This window comes from Lagopus muta, chromosome 2 (assembly GCF_023343835.1).
Source record: "Lagopus muta isolate bLagMut1 chromosome 2, bLagMut1 primary, whole genome shotgun sequence".
Classification (NCBI taxonomy): Eukaryota; Metazoa; Chordata; class Aves; order Galliformes; family Phasianidae; genus Lagopus; species Lagopus muta.
In genome coordinates, this window is record NC_064434.1 from 99052800 (window position 1) to 99076091 (window position 23292).

Here is a 23292-nt window from a genome sequence, read left to right on the forward strand (position 1 = left end):
TGTTTGAAAAGAAAATCCTTTTCTGTTTTTCATCGATCACTCTATTGGGGAAAAAAAATTGAATACTTTGCACTGTGTGAGAGAATTCAGATTGAAAAGATCACAAAATACACGTAGGATTTCCAGAGACAACAGAAAAAATACAGAAGCAGACAAACTGGGAATAAAATGTTGAGATTATTTCTTCAGAATCATGAATGAGGAAGTCTTAACTTGTCTCTGTCCTGAATGTTGAAAGGCTCAAAGAGTGTTTGAGAGCAATACTTGTATGCATTCTCCACTACATCAATCAAAATTCTCTGTCCCTTATTGGGAAATATACGTATTTTTAAGATCACTTAGTTAAACAAACAAACAAATACCCTGCAATTTTGGACTGTGCCCTGGCATTTCTTCCACATTAACTAGTAATATGCTATATTAGTGACAGCTATTTATTGATGTACTTAGATTGCTCTGAAAATAATGTCTCCTGTTTATTTTCATGGAAACTACCACAAAGAATCCCAGTAATGTCATAAATCACTATTTTTCAATACTGTCCCAATATTAGCAGTGCTTTTTCACCAGCAGTGTTCAGGAGTCTGCATGTTGCACTCATAAAAACCTGTACCAGCAGAGATGACCTGCTTTTTCACAGCTGCAGTGATGGCATCATTGCTAGGAAGGTGTTGCTCACAGAGTCTATCTTTCATCAGCCTGAACAGATGAAAATCGGAAGGTGCTAAATCCTGATTATACAGGGTGTGTAGTAGGACAGTCTAGCCAAGATCAACAATGTGCTCCACAGTCTTCATAATGGTATGGAGGTTTTGTATGACCGTGTTGTAATATAAAAGTTGTTGTCTTTTCTGGACTGATTCTGAAAGTTTGAGCTTTCAGCTTAGCCAGAATTGCAGTGTAATGGTCAGAGTTGATGGTTTGTGTGGGCTCAGAAGGATCACCCCTTTCCTATCCCAAAAGGCTGCATACATCTCTTTGCCTGCTGAGGGCTGCATCTTGAACTTTTCTTTCAATGGGGAATTCACATGTTGCAGTCCATGGACTGCTGTTTTGACTTCGTTAACGCTGTGTCTCATTGCTGATGTGATCCAGGAAACCTTCTGCTTCATCTTAGCTCAGTAGGTCCTGATAGATTTCAAACAGTTTTCTTTCTGTGAGTATTTGGAGGACCCACGTGGCATAAACTTTGTGACATTATAACGTTGCCATTATAATTTCCAATTCACTGAAGGTGATATTCGTGTCTGCACAAAGTTCTCTGGTCATAATCTACTGATTCACGTGGATGAGCTGATTGAGATGCTCTTCCTTTTGTGATGTGACAGCCGAGTGGCCATCCAGTATGAAGCTTGTTTTTTGCGTCACTGTCATCGCTGCTGACATGCACCACCCACTGCCTCACTGTGGGTTAACATCCACTGTTTAATCTCCCTAATTATTCAGCAGGTGTCAGTGAATGTCACTGGGAACAATTATTTCTTATTTCTTTGAACTTCCGGACTGCCCTGCTGCTGTCATCAGCAGCACATGGAAACAAAATGTAATGAAACATTGGTGGGAAGGGTCAACCTGTACTGTCATGCCACCTACATCCATCTCTGATGTCATGGGCCAACATAAAAAAACAAGAGGCATTACTTTCAGAGCAATGCTTATATTGTACCAATGCATTAAAATAACAGAAATATTTGTGAAAACAAATTGTAATGCATCATCAAAGTCTAAGTTACATTGGCTTGTGTGATTAGCTAGATGTCCCTGTTGAGGTCCCTACATCCTTTGTCTTTGAGATATACAAGTTTACTGCTGGTAGTGGTATACTTTCATTTCTGTAACAACTTAAGAGTTAGTTAGTCTGTCCTTTGCTTTTATGTTGAGACCCTTTGCTCATAAGGAAAGGCTTCACTGAATTTCTGAGAATCTTCTCATTGCTGCAAAATTGCACTGAATGGTGGTGAAGTTTGAGTACTCTGAATTTAAGATCATTCCCAGACTTTACAGCATGTTTCTATGTTGGCAGTTGAAATTATTTTTGTATAACTATTTTGATAATATTTTTATCGGTTTTATTTAGGCAATTTTTTGAAGATTTGTGAACTGATTTACATACGCTGTTTCTGAAGAATTAAGTCATTAAGTGAATCCTTTGCTTGGAATTTATTATTTTATCAGGAAAAAAAAAATTGTGGTTATTGACAGAAGTGATTTGTTTCACCAGTTTAAGAAAAAGAAAAGCAACAAAGAAAATTAGGCAGTGCTCATTATAATTCTTCCAGAAAATTGCATAGTCTACTGTAGGACTGTAATAAGAACTGAAGTTTGGAATGGAATATCTATGTAGGATGTAACGTTCTTCAATTCCCTTTTTATTTAGTCACATTTTGAAACAAGAGTTTTAAAGTCCAGTTGCTTCAAACACAGTGATTATGTTATGGAATTAATGTAGTTGTATAAGAAAAAAGCAAACTGTTTTCTTTCAAAGAGTTCCACACGAACAGTTTCACTTGCTTAAGAGCCATTGGAAACACAGGGATGCTGCTTTACCATCATGTGGTAAATGATTTCTAAATCTTCACTGGGGAAACTGAAAGGAATATAGAGAAGAACTCTTTCTTTACTTTTCAGTAGTAAGGATTAAATGCTTACACTACAATATATCTTATTTACCAAATAGAAAAAAGAAATTGTAGAAATATAAATATCTAGATGTCCTTATTAAGCCAGTCATGGTATCATCTAATTGTCAAAGTGCATCTGTTCTTTGGCTCCTCAGAATTTTCTGTTATGTTGAGACGAAGAATATAGGTTTATATTTAACCCACATTTTCATTAAAAATAGTTGCTACGCACTTAAAACATTGGGAAAATATCAAAATGGAAGGTAAAAATATTTTTTCTAAGCCAGCTATGTGAATAGCTTAATGTTCTGGTATGTTCAAACATATCATTCAAAAGGTCAGAACTGATTTTTCAGATGTTTGCAGCTGTTGATATGTACCTATGTTACCTGTGCATATGTATATTTAAAAAAAAAAAAAAAAAAAGACTGGGGGCAGCTGACACTGCAATAGTTTGTAGAAATACTTTTGGTTGATCTGTCTTTCAAGTTCAGTTTTTCTTTATTCAAGAAGTGAAAAGCTGATGTACCAAAATGGGTATGAAAACTTCAGAACCAGTTATATCCCATCTAAATGATAGCAGGAGAGATGAATGGGAGCACATATGCTTTTTTCCTGACAAACAAATAAAAAAATCTGACCAGATTTAGTAGTTCTAGAACGTTTTGTGAACTGACCACAGGTTACCGGTAGTGACTTGTGATATAATTCCTGATGCCAACTGAAACTGTCTGCAATAAATTGCAAACTTAAGCTAAGTAAAGATTAAAAACAGATATTCCAAGGTTAAATAAGTCACGTTAATTACTTTGCTGGCTTCTTTTTACTTATAAGCATAGAGGAAGCTGTTAGGAAGCATGAAAGCTGTCAAATTGATCATTCCCATGAGACAGATTTAAAAATAGACTTCACTTACCAAAAAAATCATGCCATGAAAACTGTATCTGTTGAGTCAATGACTATTAATATCAAGGATGGCTAAGGATTTGTGTTTCCAAGCTTGTCTTTTGAAAATGTTTAGCAGTAATCAGCTAGGAGACTGTGCTGAGAGCTCGGAGATGGAGAACTGTGAAAAGTATTCTTCAACACATAGCTGGTTGTAACTTTCGCTTCGCTAAAGGGGCTTCTAAAAAACAAAGTGGTACAAGAAATGGAGTACGTTTTGAAAATTCTTTCTCTTTTAAGATGAAGCGCTCAGAAGGTACCAGGGGGGTTTTGTTCATATTTTTAATACAGCTCCTTCCCCTGCTTATCAGTTCTGAATGTCTGCCAACAACATGAAAAGAACCCTTCATACAAAGGAGCTGAACGTAAACGGGGTATAACATGAGCAGATCAGATTTTCCAGGAGCTTGTTATTTGTGTTACTGTTTCTTAAAGCAGAGAGCTTCCAGTCTGCCTCTTTGTAGCTTTTGTCTTCAAGAACTACCTCTTGAAAAGTCAAACCAGTTTCAGACTGGAATGATGAGTTCAGCTTTTGGTTTATAAAAGCCTGATGTGCCCTTTTGTTTTCTGACAAGATCACACAGGTGATGTGGTAAGGCTTAGTCTCATTACTTGATGGTGTTTATTGGCTTGTGTTAAGACTAACACCTTAGACAATTTTCCATTGTTTTAAAACTGTCTGCTCACTTGATATTTTCTCCAAATATATTTATTTTGGAATGTGCCTATTCTGAATTCATTTTAAAGTTTTCTATTAGGCATAATTAACATCTTAATTCTGAATCAGTCTTGGATCTATCAGGGTTTCATAGTCTTTAACTAGTAAATAGTGGCTTCAAGAGAAATTGAAACTGCACAACTGATACTACAATCATGAGCCTAATTTTGGCAGACTTTTCTAAAGAAAATGCATGCTATAAATCTTTGACTAGCTTTGAATTTGTCTTTTTTCTTCTGAATATAGTCGTACAGAGATGAATACAAAGAACAGTTAGTAGGATAGGTGGGGCTACTAAAAGCCTGGTGTACTCTTGAATGATTTTTCATTTATGCTTAATTCAGTGCATGTATTGTGTGGCATGCCTGTTGATATGTTTTGTTGAAAATAGTTAGAAAGTGATTTTTGCCTGAGAAAATACTGATTTTTCCTCCCACTCTTTTGACATGATATATCAAAATGTGCTTGATATTAAAAGGCTCTTTAAAGTTGAACAGTTTATTTGAAATTTGAAAAAAATAAGAACATTTTAAAGCTAAAAACAAGTGTCAGAACATTGCTGAAACATTCAATTCATGGGGAAATGAGAAATGTTTAATTGCACTGTCTACCCTTTACTAAGAATTAGCTTTCTTCATAGGTATTGTCCAAATAAATGCTGTGAGGTGTGTTTATTGTGAGATACATTCGTTAGCAAAAAATATTTTAGGAAACTCATTTTATTTGCAGATCTGTACATTGATAACATTTTATGTTTATAGTAGATACCAATAACCAGTGAATACCTTGTGTAGGTACTAGTTGGTAGTTCATTTTATTTGGCAAGCTGTTCTTGTTCAATGTTTTCAGACGAAGTTTGATAGAGTATTGTATGTTTTTACTGATGATCTGTCAAAAGAATTGATTTAGCTTGAGGCTGAAGAATTTAGTACAGAACTGAATGGGAAATTCAGCACTAAATGTCAGCACTAAGCTGACACCAAAATCACAGGTTTGGAGGCTACCTGTCAGAATCATCATACTTCAGTATGCGTACTCAGGTTTATTCTCTCGCTGCAGGAATATGCCACGTCTTGGACATCAAGTAATGCATCCCTGTTCTTTACTATTATTAGGATAATTGGCTTGGTTCAGCAAATTTATTTTCATAGAACCACAAAATGGCCTGGGTTGGAAGGTCCTTAAAACCCCACTGAGCGCCAACCCCTGCCATGGGCAGAGCTGCTCCCCACCAGCTCAGGCTGTCCAGGGTCCATCCAATCTGGCCTTGGGCATCTCTAGGGATGGGGCACCCACAGATCTGGGCAGCAGTGCAAGGGCTTCACCAACCTCTGAGTGAAGAATTTCTTCCTAGCATCTAAACTAAATCTTCCCTCTTTTAGTTTAAAACTATTCCCCCTTGCCGTTACATTGCACTCCCTCATAAAGAGGACAGCTAAAATAACATAGCTCATATGTAGGTGATAATTAGAGATGCCATGAAGATAAAAGATGCCTTAAAAATATCTCATGAATCAAGCTCATCTTTTTCTTGAAAATTTATAAATTGCTTTTAGTCATACACACAGATCAGTATTTGGAATGGAAGAGTCCCAATTTTCCTCCTACTCTGCATAAGTACTACAGAAATTTTAGCTTCTAATTCTCACTTGTATTTGAGAAGGCAGTGTGCTTGGAAACGCCAATGTAATGAGTTTTTCAGAATTTATACTATTGAAAAGTGTAAAATAAAGTTAAGAAAAAAACTGTAAGGATTTGAAGGAGCAGGCAGGTGAAAGTAAGGAACAATTTTTCTAGATATCTTTCAGGAATTTGGATGTGAAAAGTAGACGAAAGTTACTGCTGTGGCTGGAGATTTTGTTTTAAGACTATCTAGCTGTCATGTTAAGAAAGAATGTAACCAGTATCTCCATAAACTGTTTTTGTTTCGGTATCACAAACAGAAACTGGGGAGCTGCAACCTAGTTAGGTACTGTGCTAGCAGCCAGAATGGGAAAATGAAAGTTTCTATAGCTGGTCAGCCAGTAGTCAACTTTACTGAATGAATAGCAAGCCAACAAAGCAGAAAGGAAGAACACTATCTACGTGGAGTCTAGCTGTGAATTTATACAATAGCCATGGCATTTCAGCCCAACATTAGAGGGCTATTTGCCCAGCAGTGGGACAGAAGGTTCTTTCAAACCAGGAATCAGGAAATGGAGCAAATGAGTCCAAAAGGGAAAGCAGCCAGAAAAAGCCACAGCCAAGAGCTAGCTATTCAGCTAGATACAAGAGCAGCCACACGAGTGTGAGAGAATGAGAGGAAAAAGCCAGTTGAGAATTTATTATTCTGGAGAAGTAAGAAGGCTGAGAGACATCAGTTGGCAGTTACTAATATACTGATGAAAGAGGCTGAAAGAAAGCCAGTAATGAGTAGAATAAACCCCTAATTTCACCAAAGGATGTGCAGAACTGATGTTCTACATAAAATTGCAGACTACACTCACTTGCTTTTATATATGTCTGAAAACCTAGCTAATATGAAATATTTCCTTCAGGTATTTGAAGACTTGTAGGGTTACTTATATTTGTCACTTATTTCTTTTTTCTCATAGACTTTTTGTTGCTCTGTATCTACAGATCACTGACCTCCCAAACTTGGATTCTGTGTAGGGTCCATGTTGCCTTTTGTATTCAGTTTGAGGCTCATTCTTCTGCTCTTTTTGTGGCCATTTTTTGTCCTTAGGGGAGATAGCCTAATTAAAGGTAGTTTTGTTGACTCCCTGCTTCCTGAAAAGTGGTTGAACATTAATTGCTGATGAGATGTAGAGAATAATTGTCTTTGTCTTTACTTTATTTTTTTTTTTCCCTATCCGTTTAATTGAGCTGCTGCTTAACTCAGAAACCCTTTTTTCCTCCCGTTTTTTCTTCCATGTACTGTTGAGTAAGAGGAAGGTGAGAGTGGGGTGGTGGAGCTTAGCTGTGTATGAGTGTAATACCACCACATGCGGAAAGAAAAAATAGTGGTTTTTTGTATTTAATGCAGAATTAACCTTTAGTAATTCTAGATGCAACGAGACAGAAAAGGGGGGAAAAAGCAGAAATTCAGCACAAGTGAGTTTCCTGTATCCCTTTAGTTTTCCAGTCACTGAATGTAGTATATTGTTTGTTTTCTTCCTGAAGTGTTATTTAAGGTATTAATGTGAAGCTGTTTTTGCTTCAAATAATACGTTTTGTTTTCCTTTTGGTTATTTTTTGTTTCTGTTGGTTTTAATTTGTGACTTATGTCTTGTTGGAAGCTTTGTTCCTGCTTGGGAGCTAATAGAAATTCTGTGGAACCAACTTGTTCCTGAATTCTGCAATTTAGATGTTGCCAAGAAATTTCTATGAATCTTTGCCATGGGCAATTAAAATAAAAAAGGCGGGTGGGGGATGAACAGAAACCTTGAACCAATTTCTTGAAAACAGAGAACACAGCAACCACAGTCAGAAACATTTAGCAGCCTGGCAGCAGACAGCAGGGCATACAGGGAATAACAAAACAGTCTATTGAAGAGAGAAAAAAAAGGATTTTCAAAAGCCTTGTGTCCACAGCAGGCTGAAAAAATTTAACAACAATCCTGTTATCTAGGTTGTTTAAAAAAAATGTTGATTTTCAAATTTCTGCTAATATAACATGTTAAACGATACAACAATAACTTCTCTCTCCATGGAAGCAATATATAAAGCTTTCTCTGGCACACTCCTTAGATGTCTCTATTCAGACTGTCAAAGCAGAGGAGAAAAGAACCAAACAGTTCTGAAGTCACTGTTTGTAGCTCCAGCAGAAGAGACCATTAGAGCTACAAAATCATCTCTCTCCATTGTATTAATTGTGGTAACAAATGACTGATGCATGAAAGAGGTGATTTTTCCAGTGAATCTTGAGCAAAGCAAATAGGTAGTTTTTCATAGCTGTAAGCTCAGTATGTTTTCCTTACTTTAATTCCATTTCCTGTAATACAGGATTCATTTCTATGATTGTATGTACCTACTGCCACATTTTTGATTGCCTTGAAATAATTGATATCTTCCCTTTACTAATTTGTAAGCTATTTGTTGCTCCATTCTTTACGTTCTTTTAACACCATTGTTTGGGGGCAGTAGCTGATTTTCATATGTCCTGTTGATTTCATGTTGGAATTCCATATAATTATTCTAGCTTGTCCATTTTGTTTTGGTGCCAAATTGCCTACCTAGAATTTGCAGGGATATGATAACACACAGTTTTGAGAAACATATTTATTGTGCGCGCTAGGTATGTCTGTTTCCTGTGAACAGAAGTCTATGCAATACATCTTGTAATGCTTAAGAGGAGCCACATCATCACATCATTATTATCTCTAGCTAGACCTTCAGTATGTCATTAACCCATTATGGCAAAGCATAATACATTGTTTTGTTGACCTTGAGACAGGTAATATTCAAGCTTAGCTTTTACTGAGTGTAGTTTCTGAACTGATTGAGTACATTTTATTTTTCCGTTTAAATGGCCAACATGCTGTATAGTCTGTAGTTGCATGCTAGAAAATTAGAATATCATACTCTTTGGTCACAGTGATCCCTGTGGTCCTTAAGCAGAAAATGGGAAGAATGTTTCCTGTAGGAAATTTGAGTAAATATTACTCATCTTCAGTCAGGTTCTACCAGACAGATGCTGATGTTGCAAACTTCAGCCTTCATACAAGTTTCTAGCATGTGAGGAAGTAGCATACCCATTTTATAGGGAAGCAAAGAGAGGTTAAGCTCTCTGGGAAGCATTCAGATCCAGGTTAAACTCAAATCTCTGGATTTACTCTCTGACTTCTAACAGCAAGTGTTATTCTAATTACTCTTTTATTATTTCCACCTTTTAGGGCAAAATATTATGTGGAGAGTATGTGCCATTTAATTTTTTTTCTTTTTATATCTAAAGCTATAAACCAAAACAAAGTATATGATCATGTCATATGAATAATGTGTGAGCTTTGAAAAAATGTTTTGTATTTTGAAAAAGCCACCGCCCTTAGCAGGGGCAGGCCTGATACAGCTGATTTCCATGTTTCCAATAATGAAGTACTGTTTTATTTTTCATAGTTTGATAACTGAAGCTGTGTTCAGTGCTCCTTTAAACTTGGGCAATCAGTAGCTTACACCTGGGTTTCTTCTTCTGTTGTCATCGAGGAACCAAGTGTGATTTTATCAAAAGGCATGTGGAGTGCTTCTGCTCCATCATTTTGAATGCTCAAGAGTAAACAAGAATAAGAGACAGGAAATTAATGTGGATCTCCTAGATATATATTTCATGGAATTTGGAGCACTATAGTTGATCATTGCACATGTTCTTGTTGTGTGTTGTTGTTGTTCGTTTTCTTTTTTCTAGCTCCATTATATTGGCACTTTCTTTGAGCTGAAAGTTGCAGAGCAGTTTCCGAGATCATATCAGTTACCTAAAATGATGCAACAAAATGCATGTATTTCCATTTCCTTCAGTTGTGTACGTATCTACACTACAGAACCATATCCTGTTCTCCTGGGGCTTACCTCCAACTGGATGTTTATTTTTGGTTTGGTGATCTAAATGAACCGCTTCCAAAATATCTCACCCAGCCCCCAAAGCCTTGATCACCACACACACATCCACTCCAGAAAAAGTCAAGCCACTTCATCTGAGAATTGATCAATTATTTCCTTGGAGATACTATTTCATTATACCTACTAATCTTTTCTCTGTCTCAGAAGACAAAGTAGGTATACAAAGATTCATAAATGTAGAGGCTTGTATAGATGGTTTCATTCATGTTACATTCAGAAATGCAGTCCATTGCAAGCCTTTGAAGTAGGGCTCCTTACATAAATAATCTGTTGCTATTGTAATACTTGCTGTATTTGTTTTGTAAGTAGGAAATGAATTGAGGCATATTAGCAAAATGACAGCTATCCTCTGAGAGGCTGACATTCATGGAGTTGCTCAAAACCTTTCAGTAAATACCAAAAAATACGTGAAAGCTCTCAATGGTTAGCTTTGCATTTTGGATTTCTGAAGAATGTGACGCTGTACGCACAAGGTAGTTCTCAATGGAGTAGGGAGATTCTAGGGACTGTTAAAGCAGGCTGATAAAAATGCCTCAGGCTTCTGTTACTGTAATTCTATTGCTACAGTTTCTGACATCAGTAAATTATCTCCTGCTGACTTCACTGGGCAGCATAAAACAGTAAGTTGGCAGGACCTACCTGAGCCATTTTGGATCATATGGGTCTCCATTTTAGAGAATTAATTGCCACTGTTTGCGGTGAAGTTGTAGTAACCAACCAGGTGGTACGGGTTTCATGAAAGTATAAAAGTACTGCTCTATGGTAACATAAATACTTCTGTTGCACTTAAAACAAACAGACAAACAAAAAAAACAACCAACAGATTTAGAGCATGGATTCATTCAAATAGCATTTAGAAATGTATTTTTGTTCACCTCCCTTTTAAGTAAATAGGCTTCTCCTAACTAAACTGCTATCCTAAACTGCTGCTTGATTTTATTATTCTGAGGGAACTTAGATGTTACAAATGAGACAATGTGACTTGCTTCCTTGAGACCGTGTTTTGCTTTCATAATGTAAATAATTTGGAAAAAGAAATCCTTCACTGTAGTTCAAAGGTTTTTAAATCGCAGTGATTGGAAGGAGACTTGTTACTAACATAATGGTCAGTCTTGTGAAACATTTATTTTAGAGTAATGCTGTTTCTTCACTGATAATATTTGATGTGAAGAATACAAAGGAAATCCTTCGTATGGAAAAGTTTGGACTCTGTGTTGGGAGTGGTGTCAAAATCTTCATTCTTTTCATTTTTCCTGGTTTTAAATTTCATGGAATAAGATCAGGAAATTAAAGAGAACTGATAAGGTTTTATTCATACTAACATTTTTATTATGTCTGCTCTTCTCATCTGGTAGTAAAACTACCAAATGTTTGTGTGTTTAGGATATACTGCTGATATTAGAGACATTACTAGTTTTCTCCTTCACCTTTTCTCAAAGTCTTTCATACAGTTATAGGTTACCAACTTAAGAATATATTTTTATCGGCTGCTATACTCCGTTTTTTTGTTGATGAAGACACCATGACCTCTGGGCAAAATTTGCAGTCAATTCTTAATTTCTTCCCTGGAGTTCTTTGCTTGTTAAGGCCCTGGTTACCTATAAATTATATATCTTTGGGAAAGATGAATTAATTCTGCTTGTGTGCCAAGATGTCCAGAGGCCATGTTAAAGAGAATGCTGAGTTTAAGTTAATATTTGCTGTTTCTTAGCTGGATTTATTTGGTGAGACTCAGCTATGTCATATCATGTTACCTGGTGTGCGGTTGGCCTTGATGATAGAGGGTGCTTTCATCTTGATGTGAATTGCTACATATGTCCCTTCTCTTCTGGGGAACAGTTCTATTCCTTACTTTGGATTTTTCTGTTGCAAGTAACAAGTGAAATTGTGAACTGCTCCTTTTATCTTGGGAGTTTAAGTGACCTTTTGTAGTTTCCAAGAACTAGGTTATTAGATATTTTAAAGACCAGGGTTTTGTCCCTTACTTAATATTAAGAGGAGTTAATACATTCAATGAAAGAAAAATTCATGGAGCTTTTAATAGCACAGTACAACTCCTTTAGGGCATGCAGGTTCATGCATAGGAAAATTATGTTGTTTAAACTTAGGTATTAGAGCATGAGAGTAAGGAAGCTATTTACCAGGGGCAGCCCAATAGGTCCTAGAGAAGCACAGAAAAACTGCAAGTGTACCAAGTAGAGTGAAGTTGATTGTGACTCAAAGATATTTCTCCTTTACAAATTACATTCACTTGGCTTAACTGTGGATCCTTATCTTTGTTTGAGGGATAATGTACATAGCTAACATTGAAAAATACGAAGGGTATCTTGAGTGTAATTAGCATTGGATAATATCTGCACTATTAAGAACATATTTATCCTTATGTGTACTGAGAAGGAAAGAAAAAATCCTCAAAAAAATAAAAAATGAGGCCTACATTTCCAAATTGAATTCACTTGTGCCCTAGAGGCTCTCAATCCTAAAGCATATATACCTTCATGAGTTGTAAAGCAGATATTAGCCTCATAATTATTCTGTACTGTCAGTTCTTTTCCACACTTCCAATGACTATTTTTTTGTTTGTGAACATACTGTGTTGTTGGTTTTTTTTTTTTTTTTTCCCCTTTTTGTTTAGCTTCAAGGACGGGTGAGTGCATCCTCTATGAACAGGAAGTGTAGGGGAGAGATACAAACTTCAGTGTAGCACCAGGAATAAGACTTCCAAATGCCAACTGAATTAACAATTTATTTCAGTTGTGGTCTTTAATTATTGTTTATATTTTTGTTTTAATAAAATATCCTGATATTTCAGTTCCAAATTGTCTATTTCATGAGACTAAAATTATTATTCTAAGGATTTCAAAGCCAATAGAACCATTTTAGACACAAAGTAAAGCTTAGCTCTCCTCCTTTCAGTTCAGGTTTTCTGAGTTGTATTAACTGCCATCTTTTATTATTCAGTCGAGCAGCTTTCAGTAAGAGCAAACAGTTTGAATTTATGCCCATAAACAAGCAATTCTTTTTCTCATTTGTGTTATCTTTGTACCTGCCTTTGTTTGGATGACAATTAAAGAATATTTTCTCTTCATGTTCTTTGTTGCCTTAATTACTTTCATTGTCAACACCATGATTTAGTTCTAATGAGAACCCATTTGTTCCTCCTTTTTACCTCATCCTTCAGTCTGACTGTAATGATCTTCAGCACATTATAGAAAGGTTTCCTCTTATGACTTCTTTGGATGAGATGAACGCTTTGCAAAACCTCTGTTACCATAGGAAGTGATCAGGTCAATGTCTTTTAAGATCAAATATCTCTAAGTAATTTTGCCTGCCAGTCTACTAGCTTCTTGCAGCATTCTTCTGCCTTTTGGCTCTCATCACTCTTAAAACAGAAGGTTCTTCTAATAGGAGATGACTTGTGCATGCTTATTCTTTAATATTTTTTGATCTTCTAAGTTGCTTTGAGTCAGCTGTGATCTCTGAGGTACTCCAGGATTTCTTGATAATGTGTGTATCATTATTCTCTGAGATTACAAGTTAGTCAAACTGCACACAGTTATTATGCATTCACTCAAGGCGGGCAATACATTATCTGCCTCCCAGTGGCAGAGTATTCTTCCTGCTATCAGGAAGCCACAAATGAGGGTTATTTGTCATCTTTGGAAATATACAGCTCCATGGAGAGCAACAGTGTTAGAATTAAACCCTGAAATAAAACGTAAAAATGGCCTTATTTCTTAGATTTTAGGATATGTGTAGAATAGCTCTGCTAGTTTATGTTACTTGGTTGATAATCATGGAATAATAATGACATAATTTGAAAGAACTTAATTCTCAGATTAAACAGCTTGTGATTTATCAACCATATTTTTAGTATATATTATGTTTAGCATTTTTCACTAACAACTGTTCCTTGTGGGGTATACTATCTTATGTTGCATGTATGCTAGGGTTTTTATTTGTAACAGTAGCACAGTTCTGTTGTGCATACTTGTCTCTTGTACTTACTGTAGGTCTTCCACTTTGCTTGCTTACTGGATTTCAGAGTTAGGCCAGAGATTTATTTCCTCTGAAACCTAAGTATTCATCAAACACACTCTAAGGTCTAAACCAGCAACTGGTCTTTCAGACAGCTTCAGAATACATTGTAGAATTGCAGCACTGAATAAGATGCCAGACGTGATCAGGTTCAGATCGATGTATGGTTGTCGATGAAGAATCCTGAACACAGCTGATTTCCTGAGCTGTTGCTTTTGCTCAAAACTGCTTGCTAGTGGAGGTGTAACCTTAGAAGCAGAGATGAATGTTTTAGCTTGTGTCACCATATAGTTGTATTCAGCCCTCCAGTGGTATTTTAGCATAGGTAAATCATTTATTGAATAAGGAAGAATACTGACAAAGTAGTCATGCTACCTCTGTGATTGGATAGCTTCATTTAAACAGTCCTTTTATCCTTGACAACCTAGAAATTGAGGCAATTTCAGAGTATACTAATGAAGACTTGAATGTTGTGTAATTATTGTGTCAAGTTTCTCAGGACAGAGTAAAAATGCAACTTGAGGCAAAAACATTTGTTGTGGGGGTCCATTGGATTTAAAACTAATATTGTCTTTCATTTTTCAGATAAAACTGTACAGTCAGGAAAATATTTGTGTTTTTATCTTTTGTCCAACTGAACTGCTCAGAGATGGTCCCATTGTTTTCTATTGTTGTTGGTTTTGTTTTTTTCCTGTTTTGATCTGTATGATACATTTTTCTCTGTTTATGGCTTCATGATATTCATGGATGCTACTGTTCCTCAGCCCCAAGGACAAACTGAAAAGATGTTAAATTGTAAAGTTTCTGACCTTGGTGCATTTTCTGTACATGAACAGAAGAGTTAAGACAGTGACAAAGGGTTTGGAGGAACAAGAGATCTAATATTTCTCAAACAGAGTGGAATGACTGTGCAAAGAAAGCTTTTAAGAGTGAAGGCTACACAAGTTAATTTGTAACTGATAGTATGAGTTATGTGCAGGTTCATTCAGACTGCTTGAATTAACTCTAAGGGTATTTTTTTAGAACAATTTTGTTGGGTTTAATGAAAACCATTATCAAATCATTATCAAAACCATTATCAAATCAGTCAATAAAAATAGTTACTTTGCGCGTGTGTTTGTGTATATTACTGCATTTAAATATGAGAGCTGCCCCCAAAATAATGCCTCCTATTCTGTTATGTTGGTATGGTAGTAGAGATTGCTGTTTTTCAGCAATGGCAACAGCAACATGAAAGATAGGCCACTTTTAAGATGGCCATGCAGCTGTAATGTCACAAAAGGAAGAACATCTCATTCAGCTCACCTGCACAAATTAGCTAATGGTGATGACAATGTTGAAAACTAAGGTAGATGACAATGTGCTCTATCAAATGGTGTTATTTTATTCTTTGTATCTGTTGTTTCCTTGGAAATAAATAGGAAGCATTACTTTTGGAGCAACCTGTTTGCTATTATTAATCATTAAATAATAAATGCTCTGGATTATATATGTTTGATTAAAGTGCTCCAATCTCTCTTGGTAATTTTTCTACTTTTCTTGCAGGTTGTATATAAAAATAATGATGTCAGGTTGGAGTTATCTCGACTTGCCAAACAAGGAGATCCTAAGATGAAGATTCACGGGGTAGTAGCGTTTAAATGTGAGAATGTTGCAACCTTAGATCCGATCACATTTGAAACACCAGAGTCTTTCATTTCTTTGCCAAAGTGGAATGCCAAGAAAACAGGCTCAATATCATTTGACTTTCGTACAACTGAGCCAAATGGTTTGATTCTTTTCAGTCATGGAAAGCCAAGGCACCAAAAAGATGCCAAACACCCACAGATGGTGAAAGTTGACTTTTTTGCCATTGAGATGCTTGATGGCCACCTCTACCTGCTGTTAGACATGGGATCAGGTACTATAAAAATAAAAGCGTTGCAGAAGAAGGTGAATGATGGTGAATGGTACCATGTGGACTTTCAAAGGGATGGACGGTCAGGTAAGTCTTCCATTTTAATATTCATTAGGTCTTTTCTTGTTATATCTGACAGAATGCTGGCTATATATAGTGCTATATACAAAGTTGCGCATTGTCTGAAAAGCGAAGGAAATATAAACAGTCATTAGTGTCAGGTACCAGAATATAATGACTTCCAGAGTAACATATCTTATGTTAACGTTCGTTGGGTAATCAAATATTTAAACTTGCAGGTAAACCAAATAGCCAGAGTGGTAAGTTTCAAGATAAAAAAAAAAAATCAAGCAAAAAAGAATTACTGTAAGGAATCTGCCAAATTGGGAATTATCTGCCCGCAGAAACAGCATAGGCTTTCCATTCATATCAGCAAACCTCATCAAAATTAAATAGTATGCTAATAGGTGGCTGACAATACATACCAGCATAAACTAGAGTTATGTCAGTATGGTTTGTATTCTACAGTATTTAACTTGAGAAATGATCTCCCCAGAAATGCTAAAAACAAAATTTTAAACTGTTCCTAATGATACTAAAATTTGTCCCAGCTTGTAATGTGTTTAACTGGCTGTTCTTGTGTTGATGCTACATCTGATATTGAGTGTATATATATTGGCCTGAGCAACGTGCCAGGATTTATCAGGTTTTTTTGGGGAGAGATATACTGAGCCTGTTATTTAGATCATCAAAGAATTTTCTGATCAAGATCAGTATTCTACCTGAAGTTTATATACACTCTGAAATTGCATGTTGCAGAAGTAAACTTCCCTGTCTCTTTTGGCTTTTGTGGTTTTTCCCACTACCTCCTGATGACTCCTTCTGACTGATTTGAATTTTTAATTGATTTTTGAATCTTTATCCTTGAAACACTTATTTTTTTAAGTGACTTTCTAAATATAAACAAATTAAGCAAATTTAAGTGTAGTTTTAAACTGAAGATTTCAGTCAAATCCATGCTAAAGGCTGACCAAATTCAATCATTCAACCTACTATAGAACTGTTAAAAATACTGATTTGATTCATGGTTTGTGGAGCTTGAAATTCAAGTTGTATAGAGTCTGATTTTCTGATTACATGTTGGTTAGGTTTTTGCTTTCCTAGAGGTAAAAAACAAAAAAAAAAATCTCAAAAACCTCAATTGTGATTGAGTATCCAGTGGTTACATTATTTACACTACAGCCTTCATTTCAGGCTTCCTCCTTCAGTGCTGTTTCAGTGATTCGTATGAGATATAAATCCTGTAATAATGTGCTTCTGTGAGTCTTCTTAAAGCAAAGTTTATTCTTATATTCTAAGCCATATTTGAAGAAATGTCCTGCATTTCTGCTTAGCAAAATACTGTAGCTCATGACTGCCATTAAGAGATTTTAGGATCTGTTTTATTTAAATTATTAGAACTGTTGGTGGAATTTGGCAAGAATGCATAGTAATTTTAGGAAGTAATAGTCACCTAAAAATCAGATTTTTGTCTTATCTTTAAGTAGAATTGTAAGTAGTCAAATATTTATGTGTAAGAAAAAATAATCCAACTGATGAATAAATAGCCTGGATAGGCAAACTTTATTTACCATGCTACTCATTCAAATCATCATATCACCTACTTGCCCTTAAACGTGGAATTATTACCAGGAATACTGAATAAATATGTGCACTTATTGACCGGTATTTGAATTTTTATCTAAAATCTGAACCAGTCATCAAAAGCATTCTGTAATTTTAAATACATACAATAACATTTTACAGTGTGACAGATAACAGTGGCAAGCTGTTATTATTCTTAATGAAAATACTGCCAGAGCAGTATCTTATACCATCAGATTTAACCAAGTAAAATAACTGCCTGATGATAAAAATAATCAATGAACTACATGTTGCATTTTTCTGATTGAAACAAATTATTGATATGTTCAAATTATTTCTTCATGACTTATGCATGTACATCTCCTATGTCTTTTTCCTTGAATAGTAAAATTCCTCTTAATATTCCAGGAAGCTTTTTCATTTCTTTTCTCTATCCCAATCCAAATATGAATCCAATCATATGAATATGATCACTTTCATTTACTTATATTCAGATTTTCATATAAGTGAATGAATATATGCCATATATTGGAAAAAAAAAACAAACCTCAGCTTCTTCTAAACTTTCTTGTTGCTGCTGATAAAATACTTCCAGCCTTTCAAATAGAAAGGAAGGGATTCTCCTGCTGATCAATAAATAGCTCAAATAATCCTTTTTTTTTTCTTTTTTTTTTTCCCCAAGTGAAGTTTGATGTTTTGCAGCCTTTTACTCCCAGCCTTCAAATCAAATGCATAGTGACTCCCTCAGATAATAGAAAGCTGTGACATTTCTCAAGGAGCTTTGCTGATTTCCTTGACTTTAGCATTAGCTGGATCAGCAAGTACTCAATTTAGTTTTCATTCTTTGCTCTCTTCTGGACTCCTAGTCACAAGGAGCATCTACTCTATACTACAGACTTTGTTGTGACCCTGCAGAATCCCACCATGCTGCCTGTAAGTCCTTCTCTGACTGCTTCCTTACATGAAAAGCAGGTTTTTGGAACAGCAATTTCTGAGCCCAATGTTAAGCAAGTCCGCCTCTTCTGCTAGATATGCAACTGAGGAAAAAGGAACACATTTTGACCAGCAGCCTGTATACAGCACAGGACACAACCTGTGTTACATCCTGCCATGTAAGATGGGTTCCTCCCAGCACTCATGTCTATCTGATTTTCTGCAAAGGACAGTGACATCACAGCTGCTTCTCTTGTGCCATGACTTGGCTGCATGCTGTGGTCGCAGTCCTCATGACAGATGCTGTGTTATGCTTTAGCACACAATGTGTGAAGTGTTTCTAGAAAACCATACTCTTCTCTTAGTTTTTTTTTTTTCCCACCATTTCTTAATATGCAAAGATAAGTGTTTCATGCATCTGAAAGGTTACTAAATAGACCAGACGAGGTAAGCATGGAGATCAGAATAGCTGATCATTTTTTTTAAGCTGATCAGAACTGGTGAGACATGATTTAGAAATGTTTTAGTTCCTTATACACGCACTTATGAAAAACTAAATTGCTGAGATAATGAATATGATTGAAGACGCTCATTAACTCATACCTAAGGGAAATGTTTTTCTGTTCTGCTGTTAACAGTAATGTCAACTCTGCAGTTAAAGAAGAAAAAAAAAGCTAAAACCATGAAACAGCTGTGAAGGTCTTTGCCCCCGCTGTTTTCTGTGGTAGATTAAAATTAGGCTAGTAAGTGGATTCTGAGATTTGAGTATTGTTTAAAATTTTCATAGACTTTGCCACATTTGCCATACTCAAGGATGACCCTTACGTACTTTTTTACTAAACTGCCATATATCCTTGGGAAATCATCATTACACAGTGAAATCAGAAAAGAAACTTAGCATTCTGGTCAATGCCCTACCATGTATAGCAGTGTAAAAGCGTATCAGAACACACTCATGAATAAGTAGCATGTAAGGGTTAAGAAGTCTCTGAAATTTGAAGTAAAGTTAGAGTTACAGTTTAAATACCAGACATTATCTCTAGAGTACAAAATTAGAGCTTGGATGTAATTAATATCTCTAAGTCTTACTTTGTAGACATCAGTTATGTGTATTGTTGTTGGGAGTTCTTTTTTTCATGCATGCGTTTCTTTGCTGTCCTTCCTCCCTATCTTTCCAGCGTTCTAAGAAATGCCAGATTTCAATGTGTCAATAGGTAGCATATTTGAGACACTGGGTTTACCTCACATTTGTTCCAACGATTGTCTTACTGCTTTTCAGTTATCTGTAAGCTCATAGTAAAAAAAAGAGGAAAAAAAAAAAGAAAAGAAAACACAGTGATCCTTTGAGACGTCCTCTGTTTAAACCCTTCAACTACCACAGTAATAATGGGACTGCGTCAGTCTTGACAGATAATTGTTATCTCCGTCAGTGAACACTGTACAACCTTCCCATTCCATCCAAGATGAATCTTTCCACGTATGAAAAAACACAAATTGTTGGTAATGTCCTTGTTCACAGCAGGCGTAACACAGTGATTTTTTTTTTTTGTATGGTGTAGATCTACTTTTTATGATTCGATGCTGTTGTTACGCTAGCCTGCAGTTTCCTTTAGAGATCAAGGCAACACTTGCACTCACTGTCCCTATGTATCATGTTCTGTAGCCTTTGGCCATTTTCATTGCCACCTTCTGCAGCCTTCTCAGCTGATCTGCATCATATTCAGAGTTCTAGGTAAACCTGACCTGTGATTAGTAGAATGGTAAGATAATCTTCACTATACCTCCCAATATATTTCCAAGTTTGCTTACTTTTACATTGTTACTTCCTTATGTTGTTGATTTTTCCTTTTTGAAGAACTGCCTGTTAATCAGTTACTCTTTGTAAGTAAGCAGTTCTTGCTGGAAATCACAGTCTTGTTAATTTTTTTTTTAGGTGTGTGTGTGCAATATATAAAGATGATTCTAAATGTTTGAATTGCATTTTGCTCTTAGGTGAAATACTGTATAACTGTTTCAGCTGTAGGTCGTTGTAAGGGCCATTAATTTATCTACAACTTCTAGAGGATAGGGCATTATACCTGGCTTCAGAGTCCATTATTTCATGAATCTGGGGACTAAATAACACCCCACACCTTATTGTCTTCACTGAATCTTCCTCTTTTTCCTTCTTTCAAGCAAATCAAATGCTATTAGCTTTTTCTCTTTGCTTTTTTGGCAGAAATATTATTTTCTACCTTCAGCATTAAAAAACAAACAGCAACAACAACAACAAAAAAACACACAAAAAATAATTACGCACAGAGACTTCCTATTTCCTGGCACAAATTTTTACCTTGGTGTTGCTCCTTTTAAAGAAATAGTACAGTATCACTACTGGTTATGATTGCCATTATGCTAGGTGCTATGCGAATATGTAACAAAAATGATAGCTCTTAATACAGAGATATTATGATTTAAGGTAATAGTTTTCTCTTTCCATGGAGAGGCTCTTCGTCATATTCTGTTGTTTTAAGTTATTTTGTAAAACTATATATGCCCCCTTCTTATCTCTCTTCTACAACTAAACAATTCTGGTGAGAGATGAATTGACACTGAATTATCTTTATAGAACAAGTTATTAACCTGCTCCTGTGTTAACACCATAAGGCCTTTGTCTATTCCATTAACTTCCCTTCTTTCTGCTTTTCTGAAAAGTGAGGTCATTTCACAATCATAAGTGGAAATATCCATATGGCTTTCTGTACAATGGTGCTTTGACAGTGCAAATGTTATTCATCTCTGTATTTTCCCCAGAGAAGCTTGGACTGAAATGCAGCAGAGTGTATGTGTGTGTGTCTTCTTATCTCAGGATTCTGTGGGAATCATTCACTGTTGTTGTATGGTCCACACTGAGATGGATTTTGGTAGAATTTGGAAAACTTCTATGAAGAGAGATGTCAGTCTTTAAAAAAACAAAACAAAACCATTCAGCTACTCTGTCACAGTTCTGGATGCGCTGTGGATTCAAGAGTTTAAAGATCCTCTACTTATTTTGTATATGCTGAAGCATTATGAACTTGATTTTTGCATTTTAGTTCAGGATATTAAAAAAAATTAACACCACAAAACCCAAGAACAACAACAATAAAAACACAATAAAGCACTTGTAACTTTTGTATTGTATTTGGGAGTATTTTTCCATTCTTCTTAACGTGTCTTTTTTTTCCACTCACTTTTACAAACCAACTAGTGGATAAAATTTGTATTCCCTATCAATATTATCTATTAACTGTGCTGTTGGATACCAATAGCAGTGATGGTTGTATGGCTGCCTGCTCATGCTGTTTAGAAGTTCAGCTAGAAACCAGGATGCTAGTTAACTGGTACTGTGAAACTCTTGGTGTTTAGGTATGAGTTTCTTGCTGTTAGCTAGATTAAAACTATTTGTATTGTAGTTATAGGTTTTGTTTTAGTCAGTGTGCTATATGATATTTTGGTCAAGCTCCTCTGTGACAACTGAGGCAGAGCAAGTTTCACAAGTTTTTAATCAGCTGCAGGTGCTTCTTGACTTAGTTTAGCTCTTAACAAAAAGGGTTCAAGGAAATAAAAGTAACTCACAGTTGTCTCAACAAGTCACTTGTGCAGTACATCAGCGGTTGTTGAAATGTCCAGCAGTAAATTTGAGATGGTCCAACCAGGTGACATGTATTCTGAGGCCTTCCAGAACATAAAAAAGGTCTCCAGAACGTTTATTTCTTAATTTATTATTCTACTCGTGGTCATGGGTAGATGCCATGTTTACACTGATTTTGAAGTCTTCTTCCAAGAGTTTGTGATATTTTTTTTTCAGGAGAGGAGAGGTTTTTTTTCTAAGTTGTTGCTATCTATTCAAAATACAACGTGAGCTTTCTCTAGTGTAATCCTTATAAGATACACAACAAAGTTTTTCTGCTTAGCTGTAATTTACAGTCATCAGGGTACAGCAGTAGCCTACATTTTAGGAATCTTTTTTGTAGGAATGCTTATTGTTCACATCACATTTTGAACCTCAGCTACATTGTCTGAGATTTGCTTTTCTCTTACTGTTTATTGGAATGCATCAAGATTGTTTTTTTATAGCAGTGGTGCCCAAGGTATCTTCTAGCATCATGGATAGCTTGAAAAAGCTAGATGTGGTCACTAGTAGAAAGTAGCACTATGCAATTGGATGAGCTTGTGGCTGGAGGTTGTGCATATTTGGAGTTCTGCAGCTCACTGAATTTGTGTGGATTCAAGTGATGTGTGAACATAGGTTTAAAGTACTTGGTCTTAAATTTGCCTGAGCAGAAACAGGTGAAAATAAGCAGCAGTAGCAGTGAGAAGTATTGTGAGCATCTTTAACTTTTTTAAAGGAGAAATGGTCTATTCTACAGGCATGCCAAGTTCTGCTTTAAGAATCTCAGCTGGACTAAAAATATGTAACGTAACACAATTGTCCTACAGATTTTAAAAATTGGAGGTCTAGGGAGAGTAAAAATAACACAGAACCTTGGTTCAACAAGCTTGGTTTTTACAACTAACACTGAAACTTCACTTTGTGATTATGACAATGCATTAAAAGGGAAAACTGAGAGTATACTCAAACATTCTTCAAACATGCATATAAAAATGCAAAAAGCTGTGCAAATGTTTGTTTTCTCTTTTTCAGTCCCTTTGGATACTAAGGAGATTGCAGCTGTAGCAGTATCTAGCCTTTCTGAAATCTATACATCACAAGCCTCATGTGGGAGGCAGGCCTCATGAGAATTCTGCCCCAAGAGGTTTAACTAAATGTCCAAACTGTTTAGGTATTCATTCTGTCCTTACTCTTGAAGGCAGGCTGTCAAACCAACAAAAGAAGCAAAATATATAGCTCCCACAGGACTCCATTGCAGGAGAAGAAGCCA

The 23292-nt window shown here is 35.9% G+C and overlaps 1 protein-coding gene across 24 annotated transcripts in view; it reads left to right on the top strand.

The window, feature by feature from the left end:
* The window catches only part of NRXN1 (neurexin 1), a 633554-nt gene that overhangs the window by 225172 nt on the left and 385090 nt on the right, over nt 1-23292 (top strand). For all 24 annotated transcript variants that reach the window (XM_048936787.1, XM_048936790.1, XM_048936796.1 and 21 more), the window contains one exon: nt 15460-15898. In XM_048936787.1, coding sequence (XP_048792744.1) covers nt 15460-15898 — 439 coding nt within the window. The remainder of the gene's footprint in view (nt 1-15459; nt 15899-23292) is intronic.